Raw genomic sequence first — 19,261 nt, 5'->3', positions numbered from 1 at the left:
TGGATAAAGCACCGGCCCTGGAGTCAGGAGTACCTGAGTTCAAATCCGGCCTCAGACACTTAACACTTACTAGCTGTGTGACCCTGGGCAAGTCACTTAACCCCAATTGCCTTACTAAAAATTAAAAAATTAAACAAAACAAAACAAAACAAAAAGATCAATTTTCTATTGAGTTCTTAAATACCTAGCCTGAACTAAAGAATACCATTACAATAGCAAAGGAACATGCTGCTAAGAGGGCCCATGTATTTGTTTCAGAATGCCCCACAATAATATCAGTAGGCTTCAGAATGGTATTAAAGCAAAAAAAAAAAAAAAGGTATTTGATCAAAATAACTTAAATCATTCCTCTTCCTAATTCTGTTGGCAGATTAGAGAAGTCCAGCCTTCCCTCCCATGTTTCCCATTCCCTAAGAGAAGGGCCTTCCCATGCTCTTCACTGGGGGTAAATCATGCATTCAAACTCTCCCCTAGGTGTACAAGCTAACAAGCCCTAACACAACAACAGTTGTGTTAAGATAGCAGTTTGAGCCTTTCCACCTATTTCCCAACCTGTTCATAATCCAGCCATTTTAAAAGTCACAATATTTCTCTCATCCCTAAACCGTCAAACCTGGACACCTTCTATATCCTCCATGCTTATGGTACTACGGTACAGGCATCTTGGTAATGTTCTCAACTCTATCAGGGACCCTCCTTAGACTGATAATTTTACCAGCTGCAGCTGTTCACTTATGGTGTTACATGTACGAATTTCCACACTATCAGCAGTCAAAGTAGAGACTTTGGAAAGGCAGGTAAATATTTGTTTGGGGTTGGGGGGTGGGGAGGGATGGATTGTACATTTATTTCCAAACAGAGGTTTGCTGCTTTACCTTGAAATCTAGACAAATTTTGCTCCCATTTCTTTCTCATCCTCTGATTTACACTGAGTTATAACCCACACCTTGAACAGTAAAACCTTTAATTTAAATGTTGAAAGTGTCCAATTTCTTCCACTGGTGATGTAAAGCCAACCTTTGGTTATTACACAGTCTGCTGTTTTGAGTGATTTACTTTAAAGGAAGAAAGTAGAAATGGTGGGTTTCTTTTTTGTTGTTCTTCAAAGATCCTCTTCCCTTATAGTCTCAAATACACAATCCTCTTCACTTGACTTAACTGAAATCTTGCTTTTTCTTGTGGGAAAATCAAAACAGTTTATCTGTGAACAAAGACTTGAACACGTTATTTATGTCAGAAAAAGGACTCACTAAGAAGGCATTAACTACAGCAAATCTTCTGGATTTCAAAACGACACAAAAAGGGGCAAAGAAAAATTACTTTTATGGAAGCAGGGATCCTTTCACTCTAACTCATGCTTTAAATGGTGCCGTATTACCAAGTGTGAGAGTCTGAAAGAACTATGAAAAATGAGGCTTTGCCAGCCCTTCTGCTTCTCTTAGGGCATTCTATTCCCTCCAGTGGCTAGCAGGCTCTTTTCTTTACCTTCTTCTATGACTCTATCTTTTCCCTAGGCATATAGGCACACATGTGCACAAACACACATCTACCATTTAACCCACATCGTCAAAGGTTATTGACCAGCATTATATGCCATACACTAAAAAGCTCATCTTGGTTTACACAAATCTAATCCCATGGAGCCAAAGGGTGCCTCCTTTTTTTAGTTATCTGAAATCCCAATGAATTATTGTGTGAATATTTATCTCAAAACACACGGAGTCAGGTGTGTTGTATTAAATGTTATCCCTCAAGAAATTGTCTCCATCACTTGTGATTTGGAGCAGGTGTCTCTTGTCCTTTTCTAATCCATGCCCTTCAAGATATATGTCTGTGTACTGAGGGAGAAGATGGGATCATGGAAGGTAGGGAGGAGGGCCAATTCCACACTATAGTAATTGTAGAAATACTTATCAGAGGAAAACAACGTGAGATTAAAAATTTTTAAACCCAGACAAAACAGTTACCAGCAAGTCAATGTAGGGTTGAATTGATTGTATCAACAAAACCCATATAATGGGAACTCTCTGTGGGGCAGAGGTTAAAGATTAATCTAAATGGAAGCAGAGTTTAATCACTTGAAGTGTTCCTCTTGCTCATAAAAATCACAAAGCAAAACACATTTTATAGTATAAAGGGGCTTATCTGGCTCATCATTCTGAAACTATTCATTGATTTCATTTATCTAGTGAGCACCTATATGCTAGGCAATACAGCAGTAATAACTTTTGCTGGAATATTTTTTCCCCTTATTTACAGAGTAGAGCTTATGAGAACTTAGTAGGGGAACCTTGGGGAGGGGTAGTAGGGGCTTGTAGATTAATTGTGAAAACCAACACAGACCTAACATGCTCAAGAATGTGTTTTACAACCTAAGATAGAGGACTGCTGGGCTTGGAGGCCCCATGAGATGAAATGCACTAGCTCTGGGACCAGAGGACCTGGATTCAAATGTTACCTCTAATGGTTAACTACCCAAGGGACCTTGGGCAAAATGGTTCTCCCTGGTTCTTAGTTTCTTCATTTACAAAATGAAGGAATTGGACTAGATGACCCAAGGTCCCTTCCAATTAAATCTATCATCCAAAGATGTAACTCAGGAAGACCTTAGTTTAGTTCCCAGCTCTTTACAATTGTTAGGTGGGCAAGTCACTCAATCTCCCAAGGACTCATCTACTTGTCAAAGATCTGAGTTGTTGGAAGAAATTCCCATGTTCTTGTTCAACTGTTTCAGTCTTGTTTGACTCTCTATGACCCCATTTGGGGTTTTCTTGGAAAAGATACTGGAGTGGTTTGCCATTTCCTTTTCCAGCTCATTTGACAGATGAGAAAACTGAAGCAAACAGGATTAAGTGACTTGTCCAGGGTCATCCAACTTGTGTCTGAGGTCAGATTTGAACTTTGGGAAGATGAGTCTTCCTGACCCCAGGCCCAGTGATCTATTCACTATGCAATCTAGCCACTCCCATGCTGAGAATTCTTTACAATGATGGTATTCACAAGAGTAATAATATTATATTGTACAATGCAAGCTATTTATTCATTCGGTCCATCTAACAAACATTTATAAAGTATGTATTATATGTTCAGGAACTGTGTAGGTGCTGGCCAGAGCCCACAAAAGGAGATTTCAGAGACAGAGTGAGGAGCTATGTGGCTGAAACACCAAATGACTAAAACTTTTTGAATGCAATAACTAACTACTAGCTGTCCTCTTCATTTTCTGCCTGCAGAGTGTACAATAATAAATTCCCTATCTCCATACTGTGGTATATATCTCTCCAGGACTGTCTAACCAATATAAAGCCTGTTTTGTGAAAGAGAACTCATGGAGTATTTTTGGAGGTTGAATGCTATTAAAAAGGGCAGATTAATCCAAATCCTAATGGTTATTGGTTACATAATTTCACTCACAGACCTGGCTTTGTTGATGGTAGGATTTCTTACTTTTGCCTTGTTCCAGGGGCACTTCAATCTGCTAAATAGATTAGTAAAATATTAGTCAGTATCTCTCAGAGCAAACTAGCACACAAGTAATCCATTTAATTAATGGACACATTTCCTCTTCCACAGTAATCTTTTAAAATAGTTGTCATTGCCCCTAAGTAGCAGTAGCACCTGAATATGACATGTACTGTTACCCCTAATTTGGAAATTCCTAAAAAGAAGTGAAGCAAGATCCAAGTCCATGCTAGATTGATTTCCTAAACTCTGCATTCTGTGGGATGAAAGAAAGAAAAAGATGGGGGGAAGGGAAGAGAGGGAAGGAGGAAAATGGAAGGAAGGGGAAGAGAGAAGGAAATAGGGAAGGAAGAAAGGAAGAAAAGAAAGAAAGAGACTTTATATGAATCACAATTCCTCTGAATTCTAGAAATCCTAAAGAAATCCACTGAGTTCCAGCCTGTGTTGAATAAAAGCCAGACAATGCTTAAGAAATCCATTTATTGGAATGAAGTGACTACCAACCAAGCTAAAGAAACTTAAATTGACCAGCCACGTAGACCTGTGCATTTTATATAAATTAGGAAAACTTTAACTGGGGGGGGGGAGGGGTTGAGGGGAGCAGTGTGATATGATACACAGAGAAATGGTCTCAAGAGTCAACATGATCTGGGTTCAAATCCTGACTCTGACATAACACTGGCTGTCACTTACCCTCTCCAAGTCCCTGGGAACTGTAAGACCCTAAGGGAAAAGGTGTGGATGCTCATTGATAGAGGGATGTTCTCATTGCGTCCTCTCTCTTCCAGGGATATCACAGGTAAAATGAAACCTTCCCCACCCCCACATTTATCTTATTAAAGGCTTTTAAAGAATGCCAGGACAAAAATAAGGATCCTCATATTTTCCCCTTTTTTGAGGAAAGATATATTCTATTTATTGTTTTTTTACACACATGAAAAGGCATTTCAAAATAACCTAGATTACCCCTTGTTTAAAAAATAAACATCGGGGGCAGCTAGGTGGCACAGTGAATAAAGCACCAGCCCTGGATTCAGGAGGACCTAAGTTCAAATCTGGGCCTCAGACATTTGACACTTACTAGCTGTGTGACCCTGGGCAAGTCATTTAACCCTCATTGCCCCACCAAAAATAAATAAATAAACACCATAGCCACTGAAAAATTTTTGATATTCAATTCTTTTGACATTCAGTAAGTTTCAAATTATCAGTATCTGAGTAGCTAGGTGGTGTAGTGGATAGAGTGCCAAGACTGAAGTCAGGAGGACCTGAGTTCAAATCCAGCCTTATTCTTATTATCTGTGTGACCCTAGGCAAATCACTTATCCCTGTTTACCTCAGTTTCTTCATCTGTAAAATGAGCTGGAGAAGGACATAACTGATATGTTACATGATAGACAAAGAGACTAAAGACCTGAGCTCAAATCTGAGCTCAGACACTGGCTGACAGATACTGTGTGGTCACAGGAAAGTCACATAACCACTCAGAACCTGTGCTCTTTAAAATTAGAATTTGTATTAATCACTTCACAGGGCTGTGGTGAGAAAACTGCTTTGCTAACCTGGAAGTGAAATAAAAATGTGCTCTTACTTGGCTATTAAAAACCAACTTATATGGGGCAAGAGGGCTTTAAATTAGGGCTTTACATACAGCTAGTTAGTAGAGTGGATAGAATGCTGGGGCTGGAGTCAGGAAGACCCGAGTTCAAATCCAGCCTTAGACACTCCTTGCCAGCTGGGCAAGTCACTTAACCTCTGTTGGCTTCAGTTTCCTCTTCTATAAAACTGAGGGTAGGGGGCAGCTAGGTGGCGCAGTGGATAAAGCACTGGCCTTGGATTCAGGAGGACCTGAGTTCAAATCCAGCCTCAGACACTTGACACTTAACTAGCTGTGTGACCCTGGGCAAGTCACTTAACCCTGATTGCCCTGCCAAAAACAACAAAAAAAACCCCCAAACAACAACAACAACAAAAACTGAGGGTAATAAGAGGCACCTGTCTCTCAGGGTTACTGTGATATCAAATGAGGTAATATTTGTAAAGCACTTCTCAAACCTTTGTTGTTGTTGTTGTTGTTGTTGTTGTTGTTGAGTCCCATTCAGTCATGTCCAACCCTTCATGACCCTGTTTAGCATTTTCTTGGCAAAGATACTGGAGGGGTTTGTCATTTCCTTCTTCAGCTCATTTTACAGATAAGAAAACTGAGGCAAACAAGGTTAAGTGACTTGCCCAGGGTCACACAGCAAACCTTAAAGTGCTATAAAATGCTAGCTATTATTATTATTGTTATTATTTTGGCCATTTCTCTTGGCCATCTAGAAGTTGCTCCTTTGGTTTCATGCACAGAGCTTTAATTACTAGCACAATAGAACTGTGTTATTTCCATTTCTGGATTGGGTTAATCCCATAAAGAAGGCTGCCTTCTCATATTTCCAGGAAGAATTTTCATGGGTGTTGACCCATTTCACCTTGGCCTAGAAAAATGGAAAAAGGCTCCTAGACCTCTGTCTCAGTAGTCTGACCTTGCCTAAAGAGGAAAAGAAAGTTGGGAATGTAAAATGTAAAAGGGGAGCACAGGAGAATGGAATTTTAAAATTTAAAAAAGCATATCCCACTTTAGGTAAACCTGACCTACAAATAGCTAGACTTTCAAAGAGGATTCAGGGTGAATATTGATATTAGGATTGATTCTTAGGTACCAATTGTGCATTAAACTCCATTAAACTACTTGGTCCCTCCAATTCTGGTCTGTGATGAAGCCCTAGAGTTCCATGAGAGTATTTAAAGGGTTTTTTTGGAAGAAATAATGGAGGCTGGGGAATTAGGGTTATCAATAACGACAGAAGCATTTCTGCTGAGTCAGCTGCTCCATCCCTGACAGGCCTCTCGTACTCTTCAAGTACTTATAGACAAGCCCAGGTCCCGTGCAGAAAGGCCCCACAAAGTCAAAAGCCTTGAAAAACACTTTTTAAGAGATTATAGGGGGACAGCTAGATGGCGCAGTGGATAGAGCACCGGCCCTGGAGTCAGGAGTACCTGAGTTCAAATCCAACCTCAGACACTTAACACTCACTAGCTGTGTGACCCTGGGCAAGTCACTTAACCCCAATTGCCTCACAAAAAAAAGGGGGCAGCTAGATGGTGCAGTGGTAAAGCACCGGCCCTGGATTCTGGAATACCTGAGTTCAAATCTGGTCTCAGACACTTGACACTTACTAGCTGTGTGACCCTGGGCAAGTCACTTAACCCTCATTGCCCTGAAAAAAAAAAAGAGAGAGAGAGAGAGAGATTATAACTGTCTAATCTTTCAAAGGCTTTTGAAAATGAAGACTTCCATAGATTAAATGTTTACAACTAAGAAAAAGCAAAGCAATTACTGATGTATGTGCGTGTATATGTAAGAAATTACATGCATACACATATACCATCTATGTGTAGTGTTTCAAGGCTTGCAAAGCACTTTACATACAGTATCTCCTTTAAGCCTCTCATCTACCCTACAAGTAGCTAACTCTGGATGTTATCATCTTTGTTTTACTGACTAGAAAACAGCCTCAGAGAGGTTAATGTACTTGCCCATGGTCACACAGTTAAGTGGGATTTGAATCCTGTTTTACTATTAGTACACTATTCAAAACACACACACACACACACACACACACACACACACACACACACACACACACTCCTCCCAAATGAAGAAACTGAAGCCAAATGCCTTGCTCAAGGTCACACTAGTAATAAGCAGCAGGACTAGAATAAGAACCTAGGTCCTCTCATTTCCAAATACAGTGCCCTAAGCACTGAGTTACTCATAGTGCCTCTTATACCCTACATATTCCAAACTAGACTAAATTTTTTTTTGGGGGGGGGAGGGGGCAGGGCAATGAGGGTTAAGTGACTTTCCCAGGGTCACATAGCTAGTAAGTGCTAAGAGTCTGAGGCAGGATTTGAACTCAGGTGCTCCTGAATCCAGGCCCAGTGTTTTATCCACTGCGCCACCTAGCTGCCCCTTGAAACTAGACTAATTTATTTCAACTCAATAAACATGGATTCAGCTCATACTGTGTGCCAGGCACTGTTCCTGTTCTCCAATACAAAAGTCTTGACTATTGAATTAATCTCCACACTCCACAAGTACTTTCATTTCACATGTCAATATAAGGAAAGCAGCAACCCCACTGGCTCTCTGTAGCCAGAATTCTCAAAGAAATAAAGGAAATACATCATTACCATTTCCATTCTGTTTACCATGCTTTTTAGTGATTTAGTATAGGAGCATTTCCAGCATCATCCAGGAACCTACAGTCATTCAGAGGTGAAAGTATTCTTCCTTTTAATGAGCCTACTTCAGTTAATGGCTTTCAAAAAAATAATGTTTGGAACCTAAGTGCTCCCAGCCTTCTTGAAAGGTTGGGTTTTATTACTCTTTTAAAATAAGCTTCCTTGATCCTTTTGTTAGTTTAATTGGCTTCTTTCTTACACAGCTACCTTACTATTTCTGACCTTACAGCACTTGAAGCTTCCCATCTTTTTTGACCTGAACCCATGAACTTCAATTGTTTTCCTCAAGAAAGAGAAATACTAGAAGAAAGAGAATAAGCACCAATAAAAGAGCAATTCCTTTAGGAACATAGTGAACAGTCCTGGTTTTTTTGTTTGTATGTTTGAAATCAATGCTAAGTTAAAGGTGTGCATCCTTTTAGAAGTCATTAAATTAAATCAGGAGGAAAAGTTTATGGCTAATGTAGCATATTTAGGAAAAATCAGTGTGAAGCTCCACAAAGATAATTTGGCTACAACTTTGGCCATGGTTTATCTTAATCCTCCTTAATGAGGAAATTTTAAAAAATTGAACTATGTTTTTGTTCAGAATTATATGGATGCCAGAATAATCGATTCCAAAGTAATTGAAATAAGAAATTGTATTAAACGGATCTATTCCTAGCTGGGTATCATCTCTTTTGGTAAGAGTTAATACACTTTTTATAAGAGGTATATGCCAGGAAATTGAAGTTTAATTTTACATAAAGAGAATAGCATTTATCATATAGGTTTCATCCAGTCAATAGCTTTTTGATTTAGCGCAATAGTTACATCAAGTGGCTGCGAATTCCTATGGGGTGGGATCTTCCTCAAGACAGGACCCCTAACTCACTTCCATTTCTACTTTGGGGGCCCAAAAGTCTCTGTCCCTTCCTATAGCACTTTCCAGGGTACTTATGATCTTAAACCTTTCCAGTGATGCACAGTGCCTGGAACATCATAAACACTTTTAAAAATGTTTCTATTTCTTTCTTTCTTTTTCCTCTTTCTCCCTCCCTCCCTTCCTTCTTTCCCTTCATCCCTTCTATCCATCCATCCATCCATCCATCCATCCACCCACCCATCCATCTATGTATCTGTCTATCTAATCTATGTGGTACAGTGGTTAGAGCACTGGGCCTGAAGTCAAGGATACCTGAGTTCAAATAAAGCCTCAGACATTTACTCTCCATGTGACTTTGGGAAAGGCACTTAGCCTCTGTTTGTTTCATTTCCTCATGTGTAAAATGAGAATAATGATAGCACCTATTTCCCAGGATTTTTGTGAGGATCAAATAACATAATATTTTTAAAGCACTTGGCACAGTGTCTGGCCTGTAGTAAGAGCTATAGAAATGCTATCTATTGGGGCAGCTAGGTGGCGCAGTGGATAGAGCACCGGCCCTGGAGTCAGGAGTACCTGAGTTCAAATCCGGCCTCAGACACTTAACACTTACTAGCTGTGTGACCCTGGGCAAGTCACTTAACCCCAATTGCCTCACTAAAAAAAAAAAAAAAAGCTATCTATCTATCATCATTATTATTATCTATCATCTATTACCTATCTTTAATTGGGCTCTTTAAAGAAATCTATATTGGTCCCCCAGAAGCCTAGATAGTCTAAGAAGCAAGTTTGCCTCTCCAGATAAAGACCTACCTTTAAGCCTTTTGGGAGACACATGACCCTTATACATACATGCCATGTAAAAAAAAACCAAAACAACAAACTTGTACCTAGGTTTATGATTATACACAAAAAATAGCATGTAATTTGGAGGGCAGCTAGATGGTGCAGTGGATGGAGTACATGACCTAGAGTCAGGAAGACTTGAGTTCAAATTTGGCCTCAGACACTAGCTAGCTATATAATCCTGGGCAAGTCATTTAACCCTGTCTGCCTCAGTTTCCTCATCTGTAAAATGAGCTGAAGAAGGAAATGACAAACCACTTGGGTATCTTTGCCAAGAAAACCCCAAATGGGGTCACAAAGTCAAACACAACTAATTGGCTAAACAACAATGTTGGAAGGCTAACCAAGTAACCCTACTTTTCTCTTAAGATAATGCATAGTTAATCTTAAAAATAGTTTTTTTTGACTTTTTATCATTTGGTAAGGCTGTACCCAACAAGCTCCAAAGAGGGAGGAGAAAGATCTCATCTGTGTATGGCCCATGTACCTTGGGCCTCTCTTCTGGTTCACTAGATTCCTTGGTCCTTGAACTCTAGTTCAGCCTAGTGGTATCATTTGCAAATGAAAATAAAAATATCCTGAGGAAAAATACTTACCATTTCTGGATTTTCTGCAGCTAGTTTCATCAGTTTCTCTGATATCATCTTTTTCAAGCAGCAACTCAGCAAAAAAGCCTATTTAAAAAGCCCATAAATAAAATCTTTCTTTCAATAAAATGACTAAACCATGAGTTCTCTCCCTCTCTCTGAACCACAATACAGATGTTGGTCTCAATTTGAATATTATTTTTCCCAGAAGGGATTTTTTCTTTTTTAAAATTTCCAGAAATACTTTGATTTAATATCAAACATGCCAAAATTTGCTTAACTACAAACACATACATAAAGTAAAAAATTCAACAACAAACCAAAAGGCAGCCAACCTTACATTGCTGAGTCCCTTCTTCTTAAATTCCCCTGACTTCCCTGCCATCTACCTAAGAATATTTCTTATTTTTTAAGCTATAACAATGTAGATGAGTGTGCTGTGAGAGTAGGCAACCACATTACATGAACCAAAAACCAAGAACAAACAGCACATCTCGTCTAGTTTACTATTGTTATTAAATCAAACTTCCCTTGAAGTTAAATCTGACACCTATTTAACAACACAGATAATACCTATTGTGCATTATTGGTAAGTCATTGCACTTCATATTAATATACTGGTATTACTTTTACCCAACTGAAATTTATTTTTCAGCTTTTGTTTTCTTCTTTTGTTAGTTCTCAGTGGCTATACATAGTGTCAGTGTCCATAACTTTTCTTCATACCATCTACTATTCAATCACCACCACTATAGAATAGCTATGTGACCTTATGCAAATCACTTTACCTCTGAGCCCCAATGTCCTTTCTTTATATAAGATGAAGGGTTTAGATTAAATGGCCATACTCTTCTCTCACAACCCACAAGAGTTGGGACTCGGGGGGTGGGGGGGCAGCTAGGTGGCACAGTGGATAAAGCACCAGCCCTGGATTCAGGAGGACCTGAGTTCAAATCTGACCTCAGACACTTGACACTTACTAGCTGTGTGACCCTGGGCAAGTCACTTAACCTTCATTGCCCCGACCAAAAAAAAAAATTCAAAGAGTTGAGGATCTGGGCCATTTCCTTCCATAAATCCTCCATAGGGGGTCTTGGAGTCTTTCCTCAAGATGTGACTTTACATGGATACCAATGTAACACATGGGCTATCCATCCATTTTTCCTGGTTACATGAGAAGCCTTTTCTGGTCATAGGTGCACGTACAGGCTGGGTCTTATTCCAAAACACCTGGGGTTTCCTCATTCTGCCTTCTCACTCTCATCACCCAAACCTCTTCAGTATCACTCCAATACCCCTATCCTTATACACAGTATACACAGGTACACGCTACTGTTTTGCTCAAAACAACTGTAATTCTTGGCCTTATCATTATGAACTACTTCCTAGTGACAGAGAAAGGGAGAAAATAGGAAAGGAATTGCAGGAACAAGGGAAAACAGTTTGGATGCTACAAATCTTTCAGTTTTAGGGAATAGAGGAGGGAGGAAAAGTGGGACAGTTCAAGTATTCTACTATCCTTTCTAACACAGTCCTACCTGCCTTCCCCCTCCTATATGGCCACCCCTTGGACACTAAAATAACTTTATCACTGGTGCTAGACTTCAAAGACAAGGAAAAGGCCTCCATTACCCCCAAAGCATTTTCCCCACCTGCTCTCCATTGCCCCAAATGCCTTTACTAAAATATAGAAACTTTTTTAAAGTTTTTCATGGTTTTACAAATAAATTGTTTGTCTTAACATCTTTGCAGGTATTAAGGTTGAACCCACCTACACGACAATCTTTTTTTTCCTCTACTTTTCAAATATCACCCTTAATTTCATGAGAATATAATACATGAAAACACTCTCTCCCCCCCCCAGCTTCCCAACCCTCCCAACACTTTCCATTTAACGTAAGATTTGGATCCACACCTGGAAGAAGAGATGTGATGAAGAGTTCAAAAGACATAAGGACTCTATCATAACAATAATCTCAACGACATCCAGTTCCTAACTCCATGGGCTAAATCATTACAAATGTCTACAGGGGAGAAATTTTAAAACAAGATTTCTTCCCAGGGACTGAGGAAAGATTTAGGGCCCAACTCTTCATTTGTAATGGCAGTACACATGCCCATGTTTCTACTACTTCTAAAACAGACAAGCATGATGGGAGGAGTGCTCGAACTAGGCATCAGAATTGCCTGGACTTGACCCCCAGCTCGGTTACTAACTAGTTCATGACCTTGGGCAAATCTCTTCTTTCTAGGTTTTTCCCTGGGAGTATTCCATCTTTTAGGTAAACCCATTTACTTGGGTTTTGTTGTTGTTTTTAACACTCTCCATTTTTGTCTAGCATTTTATGCTTTTTGGAGGATTTCTGCATATATAAGGTTTCTCTTCCAGTAAGTGATGGGGCTGGCCTAGATGATCTTCTAAGGTCGAGTCAAGTCACCAAGCATTTATTAAGTGCCTATTGTTCACCAGGTATCGTGCTTAAACACTGAGAATACAAAGAAAGACAGTAACAGTCCCAACCCTTAGGTAGCTCAGAGGATCATGGGGTTCCTTGCCAGTTTTCTGAAGTCATAAAATTTTGAGTGTGTGTCAGTATCCCCACCACTTCAAAGGAAATAGGTTCTGATTTTAAATCCTTGAAGGAAAAAACATGTTATAATCTTCTTTGTGGCTAAATTCATTTGCCCATGGATTAAAAGATCATAATAAAATGTAACCACTGTTGTAGCATTCCAGTGTACTGGTTTCATTACAAAGTCCCTCTTTATCTCTCTCCAAGGCACTACAAATTTGGACATCGCAGACCCTCATACACATTCCCTGAGAGCATTTCACCTTTTTGGTAAGCCCCATCCCCTTTTTTCTTTTTTTTAATCCATTTTTGTCTAGGGTTTTATGCTTTTTGAAGCATTTCTGCATATATTTTCTCACTCCCATGACCAGTGCTAACAGTGGAAAGAAGGAGAGCTTGGGTCCCATGGGAGGCAAAGACATTCCTCCTTACTGAGGTATGAAAACCAGGGGCACAAGCCAAGTAGAAATCAATCCAAAGATTTTTTTAATGTTCTATTTCAAGAGCTTTAGAAAACATATAGGCTTGGTGTTAGCTCCATCAGATTCACTACTTTTAGAAAATATTTTATTCAAAGCTTGGTTTAAAATAAGTATTTCAGTTTGACCTGATTGTAGAATCTTATTTAGATGAGGTTTTGAAGGTTATCTGGCCCGAGTGCTATCTGAAGCATTAACACCCTCCTATGACATTCCAGCCAAATGCTCACCCAGTCTCTGATAGAAGACCTCCAATGACAGGGAATTAACTACCTCCAAGAAAGTCCATTCCACAAATGTTTGTTGGATGAGTGAATGGATTTTTGGATAGCATTAATTATTAGGAAATTTCCCCCTCTAGCCACCTCACTGTTACTTTCACTCCACTGCTCCTAGTTTCATCTTCTGGGGCCAAGGATAACAAGCATAATCCTTCTTCCACATGACAGCCTTTCAAAACTTTGGAAACTCCCATGAAGTTTTGCAAATGAGTGCAGCAAATTCAGGGTTTTGTTCAGGTTTTCGTTCAAATCTCTCCTGAAAGAATAACCCTCTCCCCCTTGAAAAAAAAAAAAATTCAGGAAAAGAAAAGAAAAGGTAAGGACCCAAAATTAGGTATAAATCCTGGGATAGGGTCTAGGATCTCCCTTCCCCCTCTCTGAAGTTAGTTTTTTCCCCCTGAAAAGCGACAAAGCTGTTCCCAGGGTGTAGAGTAGCCTAGTGGGCTTAGGCCCAAGCTACACCTCTTTTAGAGGAGCATCCTGGTGGTCTTTGAGCCATATTGATATAGCTTTCTGGTCCTCTGAAGGTATAAAAAGGAGTCAAGACCCCTTAAACTTGGCAGATTTCCCAGCATTTTAAGAATCACCACAGCCTGGCCTGCTGTCCATATAGAGGCAAGGGGGCCATGTCTACCCGAGCCAAGTGCTTTAGGGTCTTGTTGAATATCTTTTCTATGCTATGACCAAGGAAGCATCCTTTTGTTAACTGCTGAAAGACCTACAAGTGTCTCATTTCCTTCTAGCACCAAATCAACAACATAGGGCCTAAATTAGGCCCAACCACCACAAGTAACCTGTGAACACCTACACTCTTCAAGATTTGCCCAAAATACAGTATGTACCCCTAATCAAACCTTCCATAAGGTCCTGCTTCATTCAATGCGAACTTGACCCTTGATATCGTTTGTCTAAGATTCCAGTGGCTTATAGGGAAACTACATTGGTTCTATCACTTAAATTTTATTAAGTGAACTCATTCCCTGGCTTATAGGGAATTAAGAGGCTCTAGAAATCAGAAACACAGCCTTACTACCGGCACCAACAGGTGGATCTTCACCTTCTCCTTATGGTGCCATGAACAAACTCAGTTTGAAAGTCATGCTTAGTTTCGATCCTGGCTCTGTGACATCGGGCAATTGACAAACTCTCTGGGCCTCAGTGTCTTAATTTGCAATCATGAATAATAATATCACTTCTAGGAGCATAGATTTAGACCTAGAAGGCATCTCAAAGATCATCTAATCCAACCCTCTTGTTTTATAAAAGAGGAACTGGAGGCTCAGATAAATGAAACGACTTGTCCAAGGTCAAATAGGTATCATGTGGATGAGTCAAAATTCAAACCCCAGTTTCTCTGACCCCAAATCCAGCCTCCTTTCCATTGTGCCTACCAACGATTTCTTCTACCAACATTGTCTTGTCCAATCTGCCCATCCCCCTTCCTCAATAATTCTGTATGGTTGGTAGTGTTCATAGAGCTCTTTGTAAACATTTAAGGCACCAAATTTAAGCTATTAATCAATCGTTATTCTTTGATTCACCCTGGTGAAGCAAGTGACATTTCCATCACCTTCTATTGCATCCTCACCTGTCTGGTATAAATGGTGAACCATTGCCAACTGTTGTTGCCATCACTGTACTGAAACCTGAGCTCCAAGTTCTGGTTGAGGGTTCGCCGGGGACCATCCTCTTCCTCCAGCAGAGTTCCCTAATAAAGACAAAAGATGACATTGTGCATCACCCTGTTCGGAGAACTACTTTTTCAGATGTCAGCCATGCAACCTGACAAGGCTTCCTCAAGAAGAGAGCAGACAATGTTGGTACCTGGAAGGGTACTGAGAGATTTCTCAGATGACCCAACATAGAAGCTTCACTACCTCCCAAAGTAGCAGGGGAGTCTGTTGTCTGCTTTGAGGGAGAGTAAGTCCTTGAACATCTCTAGGTCTTGGTTTACACAACTGTAAAATGGTCAAAACAACCTCTAAGGTCCCTTCCAGCCCTCAAATCCACAGTCCTGTGATGCGTCTCTGAAACACCAAAGTCACTATTCTGATCTGCCTCGGTAGGGAAGTGGGGGGCAGGGCACTAGATTTTAAATCACAAGTAGGAAACTTCCACTTAGCTTGAAGTTAAATTGCCTAGAAGATACTTACAAGGAAGGTGACCTGCCAGGACTTTATTCTGCTCATCTTGAAGTTAACCTCTTGCGTCTGATTGCCTGGCAGCTTTATATAACAGCTGATCTCGTCATTGCCCACTGCCATAGTAGCCACACAGCCAGGTTCTGGGTAATCACAGGTACAAGTATCGAGCTGCATGTATCCATAGTGCTGCACCTGCTGGACTAGCTCCAGATACTGCATCGAAGGAGAATGAGAATAACAGTAACAATGACTGTTATTTATTTTAAGGGCTGTGTATTAAAAAAAAAAAAAGTTTGTTGTATAGCACCTCATTTGTGCCTTGCCACAATCCTGCAAGATGGGTACCACAGATATTATTCCCATTTTACAGATGAGGAAACTGAGGATCAGAAAGTAGAAGAGTTTGTGACTTTCAGAGGTAGGATTCAAAATCAGGTCTGTGATTTTGGCACTCTGTCTATTAGGAGAGGAGGAAAAATAAATAAGAGACCATTTAAAATGGAGGGTAAGTGATGTTGATGGATGTATTTGAATGATAAGAAGTAATAGGGGCAGCTAGGTGGCGCAGTGGATAGAGCACCGGCCCTGGAGTCAGGAGTACCTGAGTTCAAATCCGGCCTCAGACACTTAACACTTACTAGCTGTGTGACCCTGGGCAAGTCACTTAACCCCAATTGTCTCACTAAAAAAAAAAAAGTAATAGTACCACTGGGCAATTTTGTAGTAATAGTGCCTTATTCTTCTGAACAACATAGATTTTTAAAAATATGTTCATAACTGACACCTTCCTCTTATTTTTCACCACACGAGAGGACAAGTTTATAGGCAAATAAAGGTGAGTCAGGCTGGACCAACGAGTTCTCAGATGCCCATTTGCCAAGTTTTTATAAAAACATTGTTGTTTTCTTGAGTTCTGACGGGTATAGGTCCGTGGCATGGATAGAGATCCCTTGAAACAAGGATAACTTAGGAGAAAAACATTTTTTAAATTGAAATTCCGCCTTTTGAGAGAATCGAGGGAGAAGTTTTACACTGAGGAAAGTGTTTGATTTCTTTAGGCTAATAGAATATTTTAATTTATTTTCCCATACCTGCATGGCAGGGATTTGCTGGACCCGGTTCATGCTGGCTTGAAAGAGCTGGACTGTTAAATTTTCAGTGGGAGTATTTACACCTCAAGAATCAGCTTCGAAACAGGGCTTGATGCTTTGTTTTGTTGACTATCCAAATTTAAGAAAGTGACAGAGAAAATGCAAATAATGCAGATTAAACTCATGGTTTTTCTTCTGTGTATTCTACACACATAGAGAGAGGGAGAGAGGGAGAGAGGGGGGAGGGAGGGAGGGAGGGAGTGCTTTAGATGATGGTGGTATCATTTGACAAAGAAGCAGAGTTTTGGAAATGGAATTTTAGCAGGAGTAAATAAGGGGGTAAGGGGGCGGGAGAGACAGAGGTAGAAAGGGGGTGCTGGAGAGAGAAGGGGGGAGGGAAGGAGGGGGAGAGAGACAGAGAGAGAGAGAGAGATCACAACAGTCTAGATGTGGAAAGCACACTGGGTCATACTGTTATGGGCCCAGAGCACCCCAGGAGTTCTCTGGGGCACATCAAAGAACCTTCTCCTTGAGAAACTAATCCAAAGGACAGACACACCTAAAGAGATAAGTGGAACCAGATCGAAGAGGAGCTAGCTCCGGGACCCCCACCCTTCATTATAGTCTCCCTCACCCCTGGAGAGATAAAATTAGGTGTGGCTGCTGCCTTTGTGTCCTGAGGAGATGGCTTGAGAGATCTGCAGCCACCCCTCACCCAACTCCTCCAGCCACCACCAGTGGGAGATGGTCCTCCCTCACTAAGGGAACTTTCCACAGTCAGATGGTCACCCCTATCAGTCCTCTATAAAAGTACCTGCCTGTCTCCTGCTCTAGGAGATTGGTATCTCAGAGCCACGTTCTGTGCCATGCCTTCTCCCCATAAGAAGTCCAAGGATTTCTTTCATGGTTTCCCTTCCCTTCCCATGCCCCTAAATAAACTATCTTATTCTAATGGTTTTGTGTGCAAGAGGGTATAATTCTTTAAAGAGGAACTCCTAAGAACCCCTAACCCCTACCCCAAACCCCCTACCCTATTTTCCCCACAACAATAGTATTTGAAAAGTTCAGCTTTTGAAGGATCTATTAAGTTGTAAGGACCACATCTTATTTCATCTTGATACCCCAAGCAAACAATGTTTTGTATACATTAGATACTTAATAATTGTTTAAGTCTGATATTCTTTAACATGTCTGTGCAAATATGACAATTAAAGTAAATTTAAATATTTAATTTAAATTAAAGATGAATAAATTATGTATCCCCAGCCTGCCCAAGCACGTGTGCGCGTGCGCGCGCACGCACACACACACACACACACACACACAAATGGTACTTTTATTTCAAAACAGAAAACTTTGCTTTTTCTACACTGATGGGCCCTAGCATATACCTTGCTCAGGATACATCTTTACAAAATCTATAGTTTTCAGGGAATCTCTCTCAAGATATACTTCTTCCCCATTGGCTAAAAGTGTTCTCTCCCTTGTTTTTCTGATGTCATATTTTTCCTATTTAAAAAAAACCACGAATTCTCCCTCTTGCCCTTCTTCTTAGTAACCCCTTCTTTCTTCCCCCTTCAATCACCAGTGAGTTCAGCCTTTTGGAACCCTATCTTGTATCTCCACTTTCCTCCCTCTCAAAAAATCGAATGTACCTGCCTTTATGTATATGAAAGAGAGAGAAAAGAAGTAAGCCTTTCCTATACCTCTTAGGTAGTTGGAGGCAATGAGGTATGCTGAAAAACCAGAGGCTTGTTAAATGCTGGTTTACATACTCTCTATGTGACCACTTGTCCCCACAGGCATTTTGCTTTGCATAGGCTTCTCTTCTTCAAGCTTCTCTCCCTCACCTCACTTCCAGGAGGCATGAAAACTGAAATCAGAGAAGGCTAGGACTTGATGAGTTTGGGTTTCTCAAACTTATTCAATATTCAGGATATCTCCCACTTTCCCTGTGGGGATACCACATCAGGTGTGTGGGCATGGGTACTCAAGGTCTCCTCCAAGGATCAGGGCTGCTATTTGGCACAGGCTGCTGAAAATGACCCAACCCCCCAAAAGAGACCTGGAGCTAATCAGATCCAGAATGATTTTAGAAAGAGGGTCCTTAGTAAGAAACATGAAGATGAAGAATTCAGGAAAACACAGGAAGACATATAAACTGATGCAGAGTGGAATAAGCAGAACCAGAGCAACAATATACACAATGACTACAACAATGGTTGTAAAATGAACCGGAGAAGGGAATGGCAAGAAAACCGCAAATGGGGTCACAAAGAGTAAGACACAACTGAAAAAATGACTGAAGAACAACACAACAATGTCCGTGGGAAGAACAAATGAAGCTGAACATTGCATAATTAAAATGATTAACTTAGTAGACCCAAAGAGATAAGAAAAGACATTTTCTTCTTTTAATTGAAGCAGTGGGAAACTATGGGTGTAGAATGTTGGATATATTGTCAGACACAGTCAGTGTGTTGGATGGTTTTACAGAACTAATTTTTAAAATTATCTTTTACAAGGAAAGTTTTGCTGAGTAGGGAAGAAGAGATTTGGAAGTGAATCTGAAACTTACATTTTTGGACATGGTCACTATGTGGATTTATTTGACTTGGCTTGGCTTATTTGTTGCAAGGGTTTGGGTTG

General features: G+C 40.3%; 1 protein-coding gene across 1 annotated transcript in view; it reads right to left on the bottom strand.

Annotated features, from left to right (window-relative positions):
- Positions 1-649: 649 nt before the first annotated feature.
- SNX31 (sorting nexin 31) overlaps positions 650-19,261 on the bottom strand; it is a 77,500-nt gene continuing 58,888 nt past the window's right edge. The window contains exons 10-14 of the mRNA XM_043978347.1: positions 15,531-15,734; positions 14,966-15,085; positions 10,054-10,131; positions 3,419-3,478; positions 650-1,201 (exon numbers count right to left, since the gene is read on the bottom strand). Of these exons, the coding sequence (XP_043834282.1) occupies positions 1,103-1,201; positions 3,419-3,478; positions 10,054-10,131; positions 14,966-15,085; positions 15,531-15,734 (561 nt within the window). The 3' untranslated portion in view covers positions 650-1,102. The remainder of the gene's footprint in view (positions 1,202-3,418; positions 3,479-10,053; positions 10,132-14,965; positions 15,086-15,530; positions 15,735-19,261) is intronic.

This window comes from Dromiciops gliroides, chromosome 1 (assembly GCF_019393635.1).
Source record: "Dromiciops gliroides isolate mDroGli1 chromosome 1, mDroGli1.pri, whole genome shotgun sequence".
NCBI lineage: Eukaryota > Metazoa > Chordata > Mammalia > Microbiotheria > Microbiotheriidae > Dromiciops > Dromiciops gliroides.
Note: the sequence above shows the minus strand (reverse complement) of the source record. Positions and strands in the feature narration are given on the sequence as shown.